General features: G+C 46.4%; 1 protein-coding gene across 2 annotated transcripts in view; it reads right to left on the bottom strand.

The window, feature by feature from the left end:
• RCL1 (RNA terminal phosphate cyclase like 1) overlaps window positions 1-14261 on the bottom strand; it is a 65610-nt gene extending 51349 nt beyond the window's left edge. Inside the window, exon 1 of one of the 2 annotated variants that reach the window (XM_059141867.1) lies at window positions 13947-14261. In XM_059141867.1, coding sequence (XP_058997850.1) covers window positions 13947-14082 — 136 coding nt within the window. In that variant the 5' untranslated portion in view covers window positions 14083-14261. Of the gene's footprint in view, window positions 1-11015; window positions 11161-13946 lie in introns of those variants that run through there. The other variant, XM_059141868.1, reaches the window with a different exon arrangement.
• Between the last annotated feature and the right edge of the window lie 3650 nt (window positions 14262-17911).

The following is a 17911-nucleotide window of genomic DNA, read 5'->3' as shown; positions in this document are numbered from 1 at the left end:
ACATCTGCAAAAAAAAAAAAAAATCAATGTGATACAATACATTAATAAAAAGAAAGAACAAGAACCATATGATACTGTCAACAGATGCTGAGAAAGCATTTGACAAAGTACCCCATCCTTTCCTGATCAAAACTCTTGAAAGTGTAGGGATAGAGGGCACATACCTCAGTATCATCAAAGCCATCTATGAAAAACCCACAGCGAATATCAATCTCAACAGGGAAAAACTGAGAGCTTTTCCCCCAAGGTCAGGAATACAGAATGGATGTCCACTATCATCACTGCTATTCAACACAGTACTAGAAGTCCTAACCTCAGCAATCAGGATAACAAAACGAAATAAAAGGCATCCGAATCAGTAGAGAAGAAGTCAAACTCTCACTCTTTGCAGATGATATGATACCTTATGTGGAAGACCCCAAAGACTCCACTCCAAATCTGCTAGAACTCATGCAGGAATTCAATAAAGTGTCAGGATATAAAATCAATGCACAGAAATCAGTTGCATTTCTATAAACCAACAACAAGACAGAAGAAAGAGAAATTAAGGAGTCGATCCCATTTACAATTGCACTCAAAATCATAAGATACCTAGAAATAAACCTAGCCAAAGAGGGAAAGAATCTGTACTCAGGAAACTATAAAGTACTCGTGAAAGAAATTGAGGAAGACACAAAGAAATGGAAAAATGTTCTGTGCTCATGGATTGGAGGAACAAATATTGTGAAAATGTTTACACTACCTAAAGCAATGTACACATGTAATGCAATCCCTATCAAAATACCATCATTTTTTTTCAAAGAAATGGAACAAATAATCCTAAAATTTATATGGAACCAGAAAAGACCTCAAATAGCCAGAGGAATGTTGAAAAAGAAAGCCAAAGTTGGTGGCATCACAATTCCAGACTTCAAGCTCTATTTCAAAGCTGTGTCATCATTAAGACAGTATGGTACTGGCACAAAAACAGACGTATAGATCAATGGAACACATAGATCAGAGCCCAGAAATGGACCCTCAACACTATGGTCAACTAATCTTTCACAAAGCAGGAAAGAATGTCCAATGGAAAAAAAGTCTCTTCAACAAATGGTGTTGGGAAAATTGGACAACCACATGCAGAAAAATGAAACTGGACCATTTCCCTACACCACACACAAAAATGGACTCAAAATGGATGAAAGACCTCAACGTGAGAAAGGAATCCATCAAAATCCTTGAGAAAAACACAGGCAGCAATCTCTTCAATTTCAGCCACATCAACTTCTTCCTAGAAACATCGCCAAAGGCAAGGGAAGCAAGGGCAAAAATGAACTACTGGGATTCATCAAAATCAAAAGCTTTTGCACAGCAAAGGAAACAGTCAACAAAACCAAAAGACAACTGACAGAATGGGAGAAGATATTTGCAAACGAGATAACAGATAAAGGCAAATGAGATATCAGATAAAGGGCTAGTGTCCAAAATCTATAACAAACTTATCATACTCAACAACCAAAGAACAAACAATACAATCAAGAAATGGGCAGAAGACATGAACAGACATTTCTGCAAAGACATCCAGATGGCTATGGACAAATGAAAAAATGCTCCACATCACTCAGCATCAGGGAAATAACAAATCAAAACCACAGTGAGATACCACCTCACACCAGTCAGAATGGCTAAAATTAACAAGTCAGGAAACGACAGATGCTGGCGAGGATGTGGAGAAAGGGGAATCCCCCTACACTGTTGGTGGGAATGCAAGCTGGTGCAGCCACTCTGGAAAACAGTATGGAGGTTCCTCAAAAAGTTGAAAATAGAGCTACCCTACGGACAACCCAGCAATCACACCACTGGGTTATTTACCCTAAAGATATAAATGTAGTGAGTGATCCGAAGGGGCACATGCACCCAAATGTTTATAGCAGCAATGTCCACAATAGCCAAACTATGGAAAGAACCTAGATGTCCATCAACAGATGAATGGATAAAGAATACGTGTTGTGTGTATATACAGTGGAATACTATGCAGCCATCAAAAGAAATGAAATTTTGCCATTTGCAGTGACATGGATAGAACTAGAAGGTACTATGCTGAGCAAAATAAGTCCATCAGAGAGATAATTATCATATTATCTTCCTGATATGAGGAATTTGAGAGGCAACATGGGGGGTATGGGTGGTAGGGAAGGAAGAAATGAAACAAGATGCGATCCGGAGGGAGTCAAACCATAAGAGACTCTTAATCTCAGGATACAAACTGAAGGTTGCTGGGGGAAAGGGGCTAAGGAAAGGGTGGTAGGGTTACAGACACTGGGGAGGGCGTGTGCTATGGTGAGTGCTGTGAAGTGTGTAAACCTGGCGATTCACAGACCTGTATCCCTGGGGCTTATAATACATTATATGTTAATTAAAAAATAAAATTTTTTTAAAAAATCAGGCATGATCCAGACCACAATGCCACTTTCCACCTATCTTTCTAGCAAATGTAATGGGCTCTGCACAAAAAAAGGAAAACTCTCGATTTGCTCAAGCTTTTGAAGTGGCTAAAGGGAGAGAGGAACAGACATTTATGACTAAAGTCCATGATTAAACTCCATAACTTTTACATTTTAGGAAAGAAACAAAACAAAACAAAAAGAAAGAATCTTGGAATTTTTTTTCTTCTGCAATCCACAGGGGCACTTCAGCATGAACACAGTTAGTTAAAAATGCCTAGCAGAGGAACACGGCAGGAACGGAATGGACACATAAAGAGAACTCCAGGCTGGACCATCTCCTGGTCACAGCAAATGCTGATTCAGAAGCACTACTTCAAAGAGCCAACCGGAGCTAGTTCCAGAATCCTGGCAACAGTGAAGACACAGCTCCATCACGTGGTATGAAAAAGATTTCAAATTCACCTAATACAATAGTAAGACTGATGTCCCCAAACTTCATTAAGACAAGAGGTGTGGATTCCTTGCCCCTTCACTTCCTACACATCCTCTTGGACTCTTCCTCCTCAAGACCACTCTTGGGGATACAGAAGATCAGATTATCTAAAACCACCAGGGGAAAACACCCAAAACCAGGCACAATTTTACTGCACTGTTGAGGAACACATAATTGGGTCATAAAGCTATTAATACAATCAACACAAATACTGTACTGGTCAGGAAAGTGGCTACCAGCAGGGGCAGAGGAGGGAGTCATAGCCAGAGGAGGCCTCGTAGGTACAAGAGTATTCTACTTCCTAACTCGGATGGGGTCACACAGGTGTTCATTTTATAATCTTTTAAGCACTACTTTTATGTTTCATGCATTTTTTATGTCACTGTATTTATCATGTTTTAGCAGTTTATACTATTAGCCCCTTCAATCTGAGAATTCCTTAAAGGCTGCCTCCTTAAATGTCTAATGCACTTTCCTCCACAGCCCCCCAAGAAGTGAGCTCATCCCTTCTGTAACTCTGTAACACAACACCTGACCCACTCCTCACTAAGAAAGGCAAACTATGTCTCACACAAGGGCAGTGAAGGAAAGAATACAAGCTAAAGACCTACACTTTTTTTTTTTTTTTAAGATTTTATTTATTTATTTATTTGACAGAGACACAGCAGGAGAAGGAGTGGGAGGAGGGGGAGTGGGAGAGGGAGAAGCAGGCTTCCCGCTGGGCAGGGAGCCTGATGTGGGGCTCCATCTCAGGACCCTGGGATCATGACCTGAGCAGAAGGCAGACACTTAATGAATTAGCCACCCCGGTGCCCCAAGAGCTACACTTTTAATCAAGGAGCAAATCTCAATCAATACATTTTTAGCTTCAAAGTATCATAACAATTTCCGTATCTAGAAACAATAAGTGTGCTAAAATAAATTTCTAATATTACAAACATGTCACATATAAATGTTAGATGTACAGATATTGGATATACATCAGAACATACATACATATAATAACATACATACAGCCTTAAAATTAATGAGGAGAATTCTTATGTACTGATCTAAGTCACCTCCATGATATGTTGAGTGAAATTAAAAAGAAAAATGCACATGTATTTTTTTTTTTAAAGGATTTTATTTATTTGAGAGTAAGAGAGCAAGCAAAAGCAGCAGGAGGGGCAGAGGGAGAAGCAGATACCCTGCTGAGTGGGGTGCACGATGTGGGGCTTGATCCCGGAACTCCGGGATCATGACCTGAGCCAAAGGCAGACGCTTAACCAGCTAACCAACTTAGCCGCCCAGGCGCCCTGTATTTGCTTGTTTGTGGAAAAAAGAGTCCTGAGAAGAAACTCAACAAACTAGTAACACTGACTGCTTCATGGGAAAGGGAGGATGGGAAAGAGAAAGAGACGCAATTCGTAAACCCTTTCTGTTCCCTCTGATTTGCACACCATGGGTGTTTTTTTAAAATACATGAAACTTATATTAGAAAAAATACAAATAAAGGCACTGTAACAAATTTAAATAGCAAAGAAAATTGCTCTCATTAAAGAGCCTGTGAAAGATCCTTATGATACTATAAAGACATTAAAAATATTTTAAAATAGGGGCACCTGGGTGTTAAGTGTCTGCCTTCCGCTCAGGTCATGATCCCAAGGTCCTGGGATGGAGCCCTGCATTGGGCTCCCTGCTCATCCCTCTCCCTCTCCCACTGCTTGTGTTCCCTCTCTCGCTGTGTCTCTGTCAAATAAAAAAAACTTTTTTAAAAATTTAAATAATTATTTAATTTAATAAGGAAATGCTCATATTAAGGAAAAAATTTAAAATATACACAATGTGATTTTAATTTCTTTAGAGAAGTACCTAAGAAATAGGACAAAGAAGGAAATTTTCTCATTGATGAAAGCATCTGGAAAAAAACAAAAACAAAAACAACATACAGCTAACATTACACTTAGCACCAAAACATTGGACACCTTCTCCCTAAAAGAAGGAACAAGGCAAGGCAGTTTGCTTTCGTCTCATACTTAGCATGGTACTAGAAGTTCTAGCCAATGTGTCAAGGAGAAAGGAATACAAGATATAAAGTTTGGATAATAATAATACTAAATAATACTATTCCTTTTTACAGATGATGTTATTATCTACATAGAGAATCCCAAAGAATGTACAAAAAGACACCTAGAGCTATAAAGGATTCAGCATAGGTAGAGTATATTCAGCATAGGTAGAGGATAAACATGTTCCCAAAAATGAACCGTACTTCTATATACTAGCATTGGAGACTAACATTAAAAATACTATACCACTGACAATTGCTAGAAAAAGTAAAATATTTGCGTGTAAATCTAACAGTGTTTACAGGACTTGTATGCTGGAAACTACACAAAGCTGGTGAAAGAAAGTAAAGACAATCCAAATAAATGGAGATACGTACTATGTTCATGGCTTAGAGGACTCAGTACAGATGACAATTCTCCCCAAATTGACATATAGGTTTAACACAGTTCCTGTCAAAATCTTGGGAATTTTTGTGTCAATAAAGACAAGATATTCTAAAATTTATACAGGAAGGCAAAGTAATCAGGACAGCTAAAACAATCACGAAAAGTAAGAATAAAGCTGAAGGTATCAGTCTGCACAATTATAGGTACAATAATCAAGTCTGTGGTACCGGCAAGGGGACAAACATATGGATCAGGGGAACCAAAGAAAGGTCCCAGAAAAAGACCCCCACACAAATGTGTCCAGCTAACTTTTTACAAAGGTACAAAAGCAATTTGATGGAAGAAAGGGCCTTTCAAGAAATGGTGCTGGAGCAGTCATACGAAGTCAAATGTGAAACTCTAACACCTTCAGGAAACAACACCGAAAATCTTCAAAATCGAAAACTAGGCAAAGAGATCTTAGACTCAACACCAAAAGCACAAGCCATAAAAGACAAATTTGATAAATTATATTTCATTAAAAGTACAATCTTACTCTGCAAAAGACCATGTTAAGGGAACGACAAGACTGCGCCTGGCTGGCTCAGCTGGTAGAGCAGGTGACTCTTGATTTCAGAGTCATGAGTTCAAGCCCCATTGGGAATGGAGCTTACTTAAAAAAGAGAGAGAGAACACGAAAGGACAAGCTTTAGTGTGGAATACAGTATCAGCCACCCACACGTCTGACACGTAAGGACCGGAACACATAAAGAACTCTCAAAACTTAAGCTTAAAAACAATGCTAGTAGGCAATGATCAAAAGATGTCAGAGGAGGTGGTGCTGATGGCAAACGGAGAGGGAAGGATGTTGGCCTTCATCAACCATTAGGAATATGCAAATTAAACAAGACAGTACAATCAGGACAGCTAAAACTAGAAACCCTGAACACGGCGGTCGGAGGGCACGAGGAGCAGCCCAGGCATAGCACAAAGCACAGAGACTGCAAGCCGCGAGGAAGCACCCCCCAGCCTGGGACCGGTCCTCCATGGAGTTCTTCCTCCTGCCTCTCAACGTGAACATCCTACTCAAACTCCTCAGGCTCCTGCAGTGACTCCTCCGGTGACAGCCACCTGCTGCAGCCTGAGGCCTGCATCCCCCACCTGTGGCTTGTCTACGCTTCCTGCGCCCCCCGCCACCCTGCAGGGAGGCCTGGGTCAGGCCCAGGCTGCCGTGGGCACCGTCCCGGCATGGTCCCCGCCCCCAGCAGTGCTGGTGCCATGCGGCAGCTGCCTTGTCTGGCCTGCAGCTCCTTGCGTCATGTCAGGTGTGTGAGAAATGGCACTCAGAGCACAGTGGGCCGTGGGCTCCGTCCTCTCCTGGGGGGACAGGAGGGCACTCCTGAGTTTCCTGTTCCTTCACGTTGTTAGCATCACTCACCCCTGGCAACAACCAAGGAGATTTTAGCCCGTCCCCCCAAATCAGAGAACATCACGTTCTACAAGAAAGTGTTATCAAGATGGGGCTTTTCCAAAATGTGACATCTGGGGGGACAGGGGTGGGACAGTAACCTTGAGCTGCTGCCTGTTAGCCAATAACCTTGGGACTCATCCAGAAACAGCCCAGCAGACCCTGTAGCTGGTCCGCAGGGCCAGAGGCCAGGAGGGTGCCTCAGTGCCACCAGCTGCACAGACTTAGCCAAGTTATTAAAATGTTGATTTTAGAAAAAGTAACACATTTAAGCCCGTAGGGAAAAAGAAGTGACACCACCAAATGTTGGCAAGGGTGTAGAGAACCTTAATCACTTACACATTGCTGGTGGGAATATAAACTGGTAAGGCCACACTGGAGAACGCTTCGGCAGTTTCCTAAGTATTCGAACTCCATACAGCCCAGCGCCTATACTCCTGGGCATTTATCCCAAGGAAAGACTTATGTTCACATAAAAACCTGTACACAGATGTTTACAGCAGCTTTATTCATAATGGCAAAAAAAGATAAAAAAAGAAACAATCCAGATGTCTTTCAACAGGTGAATGGTTTAAAAAAAAAACTGTAATACTTTCATACCATAGGATACTGTTCAGCAATGAAAAGGAAAAACCTGAGAAAAACTGAGATCTTCAGAAGATCGTGCTGAATGAAAAACGTCCACTGCAAAAAATTATTTATTATATGATTCCATTTACATTCTTCGAGTGACAATATTAAAGGAATGGAAGACAGATTAGTGACTGCCAAGGGTTAAGGAGCTGGTGGTGTGAGGAAGACGATGGTGTGGCTGAGAAGGCAAACTGAGGAAGACTCGTGGTAATGGAGGCTCATACCTTCACTCTCATCCCTGTCCATTTCCTGGCTGTGACATTCTACTACAGTTTTTCCAGATGTTCCATGGGGAGAAGGGGATTGTGTGAAGTGTGTAGATTGGCTTTCTCAGTATTATTTATTACAAGTTCATGTGAATCCACAACTATCTCAAAAAAAAAAGCTTACTTTAAAAAAAAAAAAAAAAGGACGGAGCACGGTTCCATCTGGAATAGTATTTTATAGCTTCCAAACAACAGCAGATCTGAAAGTAGACAATTAGGATTCCTGGCAACTGTCTTTTAGAGGAGTATCTCATTTTGGGTACCCAATAATCAACATATGATAGCAAACTAACAGTCAACAGAGGCACAAGAGGGCAGGTTCCCAATCCACGAGACAATATTCAATCAACTATCCTTGATAGAGTCATCAGGCTTCCCCAACTCTAGTACTGATCAGTAAGTCTGAGTCTCAGGCCAGATTACAGGCGCATCCATGCAGCATAGTAAGAAATGTATTTGGCCCTTGTCCCCGACTTCTGGCACAGAGCTCCTAAAATCCTTGGAAGTTCTAAAATAATAGGAGGGTCTCCTAAAATTTATTCCTAAGAAGCCCCTTTCAATTACACTGGAATTTATGCTGATGAGGTGACGTCGGATGGGGTCCCTTCACAACGTCAGGATGGGGCTGGTCACAAGAAACACCGAGTCATTAGCGGGCTGGAACTTGAAGCCCTACCTGCTGACCTTAAGGGAAGGAGGCTGCCTGGAGATTAAACCCTATTAAAACTCTTGCACAAGGAGAGAACTTCCAGGCCAGTGAATGAACACATGTGCGGGAAGGGTGGTGCCCACCCTGGTTCCAGAGGACAGAAGCTTCTGCTTCAGGACCCTGCAGGACCTGGCCCTATATACCTCTGAGTATGTTCAACTGTACCCTCTGTAATATCCTTTACAATAAACTGGGAGATACAGGTGTTTCCCTGAGCTTCGTGAGTCATTCTAGCAAATTATCAGACTCGAGGAGGAGATGGTGGGAACCCCCGGTTTATATAACCAGCAGGTCAGAAGTACAAGAGGCCTGAACTTGCAACTGGGACTTGTCCGAAGCGGGCAGCAGTCTTGTGGGACTGAGCCCTTACCCAGTGGGATCTGCAGCCTCTCCATGTAGACAGCGTCAGAATGGAGTTCAGTCTGTAGTACACCCAGCCGGATCTCGCTGAGAAATGAAGAACTGCTCTGTAGGGGGAAAAATCCCACACGTCTGGGGTCAGAGGTATTGAGAGTAGAGGAGAAAGTTTTCCCTTACAATTCTCCCTCTAGAAGATGCAATTTGTGAACAGCTAGATTTAGCCCCAAAACAGCACATCAGTTCACCAAAAGATGTTTTCCTTTCAAAGGACCTCTACCTAGCATTTCCACCACACATTTTAAGGAATTCTTTCAATTAAAACTCCACTTACCCCACCCTTTTCAGAATCTCATCTGCTGAAGCCATGTGCGGCACTCCCGTGGGCCCACATAACCCGTCTCTCCAATTTCACAGGGGAAGACAGTGAGGCTTGGTCACCAGATTGGCTCAGGGACGGGCAAGAGCGTTCCAACCGCTGAACCAGTGCTCCTGCCCAAGTCCATCTTTCCCTAGTCCCACTTTAAACAATTACCCTCATGGAATTCTTCCCATGTGGACCTCACCTTACCCATAAACTGTGAACTCAAACTAACCCTGCAATACACAGTCCGCAGGAAATCCAGAGACCGAGGCGCTGCAGACAGCTGCTTTTTCCCGTACGACGAGGAACAGCCAAGTCCGTCGCGCAGTTAAATGGGAGAAGCAGCCCTCCGGGCGGGAGCGGGCTGCAGCGTCCTCCCAGCTCCGCCACTCCACGGACTTCAACTCCCCCAGCTACCTCACCTAACTAGGCCTTGTCTTTCTACCTGCAGGAACACAGAAGCAAAATAAAATATTTACTTCCTCCTCACGAACAGCAAGAGTAGAATGAAACATAATTGTTTGTGCTTCTCAGAATGGAGCAGAAACTACACATGTGGTTGTGTAATTAGTAAAAACCATTCTAGGATCATCTTTCTTACAGGTTCAAAATCTTCTCATTGTATACAATTGCTCTGCACTGGAAGGAAGCAGTTTTACTTAAGAGACCAGCTTGTCTGCCTGAAGTCACAGAGTGTGCCTTGTGTCTCATCCCCTTCTGAAACACTGTGCAACTTTCTTGGTCCATACACTATTCCCAATCACTAGAGATATGGGGAAAGAAAAGAAAACGCATAATAATTAAGTCTCATACGCCGGGGGTTTCAACATCCATGCTGTTGACGTTCCGGGCAGTAGTGTCTGTGCGAGGGAGTTGTCTGGTGCACTACAGGATGTTTAATGGTAACCCTGGGCTCTACCCACAAGATGCCAGGAGCAGCCTTCCAGTTGTAACAACCAAAAATATCTCCCACAACTGCCAAATGTCCCTGTGGGGAGCAGAACTGCCCCATTTGAAAACCACTACATTATACATAATACACACAAATATTTGGAAGACATCACTCAAAAGGAAAACTTTAGACTGAAAAGAGAGGACAGAAAGAAGGCATAATTTTCTTTAAATATGTGAGGTTTCCATATAAAAGCAGGAACTGGGGTGCCTGTGTGGCTCAGTCAGTTAAGCATCTGCTTTCAGCTCAGGTCATGATCCCAGGGTCCTGGGATTGAGTCCTGCATCAGGCTCCTTGTTCAGCGGGCAGCCTGCTTCTCCCTCTGCCTGCTCTGCCTGCTGCTTCCCCTGCTTGTGCTCGCTCTCTCTGAGAAATAAATAAAACCTTAAAAAAAAAGTTAAAATAATAATAAAACCAGTTAATAACATTATTTTTTAAAGATTTATTTGTTTTTTATATGAGAGAGTGCACAAGGAGGGCAGGAGAGGGAGAAAACCCCTGCTGAGCGCAGAGCCTGCCGAGGACTGAATCTCAGAACCCTGAGATCATGACCTGAGCCGAAAGCAAGAGCGAAACAGTTAACCAAATAGTTCACCCAGGCACTCCAAAATCAGCTAACATTTGTATTTCCCGCAAGCCCGCCACTGTTCTACGTACTTTAAGTATTATTTCATTTAATCTTTACAATAACCTAGTGAAGTTGGTAATGTTGTCCTCACTTTATAGACAAAAAAAAAAAAAAAAAAAAAAACACCAAAAAACTGAAGCTCAGAAATGTTAAAGAATTTGCCCAAGGTCCAAGAGCTAATAGCAAAAGCAGAATCAAGACTCAAACCGAGGTCTAACTCTGAGACGAAGCTCGGAACCACCAAGCTACTACAACCACAACAAATTAAGGATCAACATAATAAATAAAGAACTCTGACTCACAAGCTGTTCCTTTCAGCAACAGTCCACCAGGATATCTGTCCAGACCACAAGCAGACCCAGAAAGTCTTCCTTCCTAACCCCCAGAGAAGCCTCTGCCCCAAGTCTCTGGAGTCCCTCTGCAACATTCAGCTCTTCCTACCTGACGTTACTCAAGCTACTCTCTCAAGCACTTCCTACTCAGAAAGCTCCTCCAGAAGTGGGGCAACCGCTTCTCATGTTTACAGTCCCACAAAGGCTTGCACAAACTGGGGGCTCAGTAACCTTTTCTGAACAACTGCCCCTGAGGCAAAAGGCCTCCACATCCCCCACTCTCCAGATCCCACACCAGGAGGAATGATTAAGCAAGCACCTTGGAGAGATGCAATTTTTATACTCAAGCTGAAGATTTTATTGGATATGCTCCAAGTTTTTTCCAATTCTCAGAATCTGAGTCAGAAAGGGAGAGATAACTGGCAGCACACCCCCCGGCTACATCTTCAAACAAACTACCGAGGACTCACTTGACTATGACCACATACCATGTAGCAGGGGCCGCATGGATTTATACACATAAACATGTATGTGTGTTTATGTGTATGTGTACATACACATACATACATGTATGTATAACTATGAATGCATATATATGCATACAAATATCTGTTTGCTCTTGAAGAAATTTTTTTTTTAAGATTTTATTTGTCAGAGAGAGAGAGCGAGCGAGCACACAAGCAGGGGGAGGAGTGGCAGGCAGAGGGAGAAGCAGGTTCCCTGCTGAGCAGGGAGCCTACTGCAGGACTCGATCCCAGGACCCTGGGATCATGACCCAAGCCAAACGGAGACACTTAACCATCTGAGCCATCCAGGCTAGCCCTCTTGAAGAAATTAAGTGAACACCTACAAGATTTCTAAGGACTTAAAACCAGCACAAGAAGATTTAAATCAGGAACCTCTTTTTTTTCCCCTTGAAGTATTAATTTTTTTCCCCTTGATGTAATGCTTCACGTAGTGCTTCCCATAAAATACCAACACAATCTGCCAACGAGCACAACCTCCCCCAAGCAGTGGAGCCTGGCATCCTTTCAGGGAAGTGCCAAGCGGCCAAGCCCTCTTGGAAGAAATGAGAGTTTGCGTGTGTGGCAGTGAAGAGATGTCCACACACAGTGGATGGCGGGGGCGGGGGAGGGGTGGTGGTGAAGCATCCTTCAGAACACTAAATATTAGTCTGGAGACCACCTTCAAAAGACAACCACTAAATTGTATCTTACAAGCACTAGATTTCCCACAGAAATCCCAGGTTTCCAGGCCAATGTACTTACATTGCTTTAAAAAAACAAACAACCAAAAAAACCTATGCCCAGGGGCACCTGGGTGGCTCAGTGGGTTAAATGATCTGCTCAGGTCATGATCCCAGGATCCTGGGATGGAGCCCTGGGAGCCTGCTTCCCCCCCCCCCCCTCTCTCTCTCTGCCTCTCTGCCTGCTTGTGATCTCGGTCTGTCACATCAATCAATCAATCAATCAGTCAATCTTTAAAAAAAAGAAAACCAAAAACCTATGCCCACCGTTCGCAGAGGCAGAAGCCTGTCTTAACCGTATCTGGCGAATGGCAAATTCTCTACAGTAAACTGGAGGTAAAGGGGAGAGCTGGAGGAGAATGCCACAGAGCAGAGCGACCAAGCAACGGCTTTGCCCAGGCCCGTTGGGAATAAGGACAATGTGGAGAGCACCCGGCAGGCCGTGCTAGGCGTCCCTGCTTCCCTGCTTCCCTTCCTCGGTGCTTCTGAGAGGTGGGGAGAAGAATCGTGCACCTGCACAAGCCCTCCCCACGGTCACCCGGTATGGAGGGTCTTTCCTTCCTAACGGGCTATCTCCATCAATGACATAGCATTTTCCCTTCGTGGGCCACCAATCACCAAGCAGGGAGGCTGAGCTGCGACCCTCCGGAACACGCATTCAGACCAAGGACGAAATGGCCCGGCCACCGGGCTCAGAACTCGGGGCCAAAGTAAACACTTCAACAGGACCGACAAAGCTTCCAAGAGCAAGCACAGACCCTCTCCTTCCATTTGCAGGCAGGTCTTTCCTTATTTGCTTCGAGTGAAATCTCCCAACCTGGGATAACCAGACAGAAGCTTTCGAATGCGTGCGTCTTATTTCAGGGGCCAGTTTAAACCCGCACCACTGAACTCCATGTGAGTTTAAACAGGGCCGGTTTTCCCATCCATCCGCCTTTGTCGGGCAAAGCTTGGACAGCTGTGGTTTAACGCTTGTCCCCAAAGGTGACTAACGTCAAGGCAATCAGACCTATGATTTAAAGAAAAAAAAAAAAAATCATCACCAAGCTTCTGTCCTGAGCACATCCCAATTACGGCTAAAAACACAGAATTTTGATTCTTTTTTTTTTCTCTGTCTTCTTTACTCCACACCCAAGCAGAGGTGTGCAGGCAGCTGAGAAATCACGGCGACAGAGACCGCCGACGTCCGAGGGGGCAACGGCTTCCGAGACGTGTTTCGGGGCAGGGCACGGAACCAACCGGCGGCACTTTTCTCTCCAATTCTCTCTCCATCTTCTATCTGCCCAATCGCCACATTCGGGTCCAGCCAAGTGCCTTGACCCTCTGCGAGGCTCGCGGCGCGAGCGAGGGGGACTGCGGGCAGGCGAGGGGGCGATGCCCGGGGTGTGCCGCGACCCGTAGCGCCGGAAAGCGTGCAGCTGTTTACTAGCGGGGCCCCCGCGACGCCAGCGCAGCGCGCGGCCGAGCACGCCCCTCGGGCCGACCCCGCCTCCCCCCTCAGTCCCGGGCGCGCTCGGGCGTGGGGGCGGCGCGGCGCTCGGCCTCCGGGACGCGCCCGCGGGACGCGCAGGCTCCCCGCGCACCGCCCCCAGGGCATCGGCGCCGCACTCCCGCGGCCCCCGCGCCCGCCCCGCGCACCGCCCGCCCCGCGTTACCTCGGAGGCCTGGGTTGTCGTCTCTGGCCCGAATCTTCCGGATTTTGACGGGGCGCCCGCTCAGGGTGGACAGGACCAGGCGCTGGCGCAAGAAGTTGCAGCCCGCGTAGCTGAGGCAGTGCGCCTGAGTCGCCATGTGCGCGCCCTCCGCAGAAGCGCGGGCGGCCGGGGCGTGGCGACTTCGGACGGGCGCGGGGGTCGCGACCCCGGCGGCGGCGGCGGCGACAGCGGCGGGGGTGACCCGGGCTCCTCACCGTAGCCCTGCAGCCCCCGGCGCGTCCACGTGGTTTGGAACAGGAAGACAGAGAGACGAGACACCGGGTCAGAGGGGAGAGGGGCGGAGTCGGTAGCCGTCTCCCCGCCTCCCCACCCGACCGGGGACGGCTCCCGCGCCGGGTCTCGCCGCTATTGGTCCGCGCAGGATCAGGGCGGTGCCCGTGAGACGTCGTCATTGGCTCGCGCTGGAGCTGGGCGGTGCCCGGGCCGCGCTACCATTGGCCCGCGCTGGAGTGGGGCGGTGCTTGGGCCCCGGCAACAGCGCGCGGCGGGAGGGAGCGCGTGCGGGGGGCCGCTCGTTAGCCCAGCGCGGGAGCTCCGCTTCCCGGGTAGTCTCTGTGCGTTCTCTCCCCGCGTGGGGTCCGGGGGGCCGACGGGCTGGGGTTGGTGCTCACTACAGGCGCGATACTTAGCCTCAGTACTTACGGCAAACCCTGGATGTACCTAGTATTATCTCCCCGCCTTTTTCCTGCTGGAGGAGCTGGGATTAGCGCGTTACCCTGCTGCGGTCTCTGTGCGGAGCGCGCAGCCGGCGCGGTCCCCTCGCTCCCAGCTGCAACCCGCGAGGTGCACCCATTCCCGCCTTACACGGGAGGAAAGACGGGAGGAATATTGCACAGGTGGCGTGGCCCTATGCATGGGGACCGGAGTCTTGCGATACCAGGCCATTGCTTACTTTATTAGGAGATACCAAGATGTGCCCCTTTCCCTGTTCCCCCGTCCCTTTACGTGCACAGCGCTTCCGCCAAATCGGTTTCTCCCATCCCGCAGGCCTCAAAACGGATGGTTGTAATAACAACACGCACACACACACACACAGATTCTGCATTTGCCTCTTTGCTGTCTTTTAATCCTGCATACCAGAATCTTACCAAAGATTGGATTATATCACTCCTCTGCTCAAAACCTTCAGAGAGGGGCACCTGGGTGGCTCAGGCCATAAGCATCTGCCTTCTTCTCAGGTCATGATCCCAGAGTCCTGGGATCGAGACCCACATCAGGCTTCCTGCTCAGCGGGAAGCCTGCTTCTCCCTCTCCCACTTCCCCTGCTTGTGTTCCTTCTCCCTGTCTTTCCCTGTGTGTCAAATAAATAATAAAATCTTTAAAAAAAAAAAAAAAAAAGCTTCAGAGATGCACTGACATGTATCAAATGACTGCAAACTTATGAATCCAATACCGTTACAACCTGGGTTTGCAACGGTTCTTGGATAATGTCACCAGATCGTGAGTTCCAGAACATTTGCAGGGTAAGGGGCAGTGGTGATCTGCAAGGGTTGGAGATTGAGTAAGATAAGCCAAGGTGTGTGGGGCACCTGGGTGGCTCAACTGGTTGAGTGTCTGCCTTCAGCTCAGGTCATGATCCCAGGGAATGGGGATCCAGTCCCACATGGTGCTCCTTGCTCTGCGGGGAGCCTGCTTCTCCCTCTACCTGCAGCTCCCCTTGCTTGTGCTCTCTCGCTCTCTTTCTCCCTGACAAATAAGCAAATAAAAATCTTTAAAAAAAAAAAAAAAAGACTAGCCAAGGTAGCAAGCCTTGTGTAGATGACTCAGTTATAGGGAAACACTTGGGAGGTCTGCACTCCCATAGAGTGACATGTTATTAGCCCTGAAGTCTATTGAGAGTGGTGGGTAATCCACTGATATTATTGCCTTTTCCATTTCTTAAGACTGCCTTTCAGGAAATTGGCAGTGTCTCCTGATGTGAGTATTGAAAGCTCCTGGACCTCGGTGCCTCCATGCAATCCTGCAGTAGAATGTTCCAAAGCAAGAATGGGAACCATCGGGACGCCTGGGTGACTCAGTTGGTTAAGCCTTTGGCTCAGGTCATGATCCCAGGGTCCTAGGATAGAGTGCCAATCTGGCTCCTTGCTCGGCGGGGAGCCTGCTTCTCTCAAAGCCTCTGCCTGCCTCTCTGCCTGCTTGTGTGTACTCTTTCTCTCTGGCAAATAAATAAAATCTTAAAAAAAAAAAATGGGAACCATCATGCCAGGAGTGGACTTCTTTGTGTATCATCTCATTTTAATTACTCAGCAACCTATACTCTGTAGCAAACCTCGTGGGTGCCCTGTTCATATCCCTTAAGCTCTTATCATTTTTTTTTAAAGATTTTATTTATTTATTTGACAGAGAGAAATTACAAGTAAGCAGAGAGGCAGGCAGAGAGAGGAGGAAGCAGGCTCCCTGCTGAGCAGAGAGCCCGATGCGGGACTCGATCCCAGGACCCTGAGATCATGACCTGAGCCGAAGGCAGCGGCCCAACCCACTGAGCCACCCAGGCGCCCAAGCTCTTATCATTTTCAATGCAAACCTGTTGATTTTCCTCCAGTAGCACCTGTATCTCTTTGTCTGAGGGTTTTTCCCTCTTGCAGAGACCTCAGCAGATTAGAGGTGCTGAGGAATTAATGTTCCCCAGAGTCTTCAGCCAATGACTGATGGGACGTGATGTATCAATATCCCAGCTCCTCAACCCTTGGATGAGACAGCTCTGGGACATGGATTCCACAGTACTTCCCCAGGTTTCCCTAGAGGTTTTTAGCTCCAGCTGCCTGCAGTGGTAACATGCTTGATTAACTTTTACCAGCTTCCTTCCTTCCCTGTACACATCTCAGCTCCCTTCTGATATTTCCTGCCATTGACTCCCAAATTAACTACTTTCACTCAAATTATTGCCTCAGAGTCTTTTTCTGGGAAACCCCCAAATAAGTCCTGATTTTAAAAATTTGAGGGGTGCCTGGGTGGCTCAGCGGGTTAGGCCTCTGCCTTCAGCTCAGGTCATGATCTTGGGGTCCTGGGATCAAGCCCCACATGGGCTCTCTGCTTGGCAGAGAGTCTGCTTCTCCCCCCCACCGCCTGCCTTTCTGCCTACTTGTGATCTCTATCAAATAAATAAATAAAATCTTTTTTTAAAAAATTGAGAACTGAGGTTCAGAGAAAATAAATGACCCGCTTAAAGTGGCATAGCTAATAAATGACAACCAAAATAGAAATTCCATCTGCCTGTCTGTCTCTCTCACTCTCCCACTTGTCTCCCTCTCCCTCTCTCTTAAGTCCTATATCTTTGGAACCCTGAATCTCCAATTAAAAGCCTGGCTGTTTTGAAGCTGCCAGGCCAGAGAGACCCACACAGAGAGTGGATTATTCTAGCTGACAGCTAGCATCAATCATAGACATGGGGGTGATGGAGCCTTCAGGTGATTGCAGTCCCCAGCCAGCCTCTGAAGCCACTCTGGCTAACACCATTTAGAGCACAGATAAATGGTCCTCAGAGCCCCCCAGACTGCATGTTCCTGAGCTAAATAAATGTTTGTTACTGTTTTAAGCTATGGGTTTGGGGGTAGTTTGTTACACACTAACAAATAACTGAAACTACGTATCCCTGAATTCCCTTCCTTGCATAACTCTAGGTTAGCAAACCAGGAGAAGAAACATCTTGCATGAGATTTGAAAGATGTAAAGTCAAAGCCACATTGTTTGTGTCTGAAAGGTTCCAGGTTTTCTTGCAGTGGGAATACTTATTGGATGCTGATCTTGCCTAGTGGGCGGGAGCAACAGCTGGGCCCATAGCTGTTCCAGCTCTCACCTGATCCTGCTTTAGCAACTCCCAACCACTGAGCCAAAGTACATTTACCTCCATGATGAAGGACACCATCTTCTGCTGGTCGCTCACATCTTTGAGGTTGGAGACTCGC

This window comes from Mustela lutreola, chromosome 12, assembly GCF_030435805.1.
Source record: "Mustela lutreola isolate mMusLut2 chromosome 12, mMusLut2.pri, whole genome shotgun sequence".
Lineage (NCBI taxonomy): Eukaryota > Metazoa > Chordata > Mammalia > Carnivora > Mustelidae > Mustela > Mustela lutreola.
This window is presented reverse-complemented; position numbering and strand designations above follow the sequence as displayed.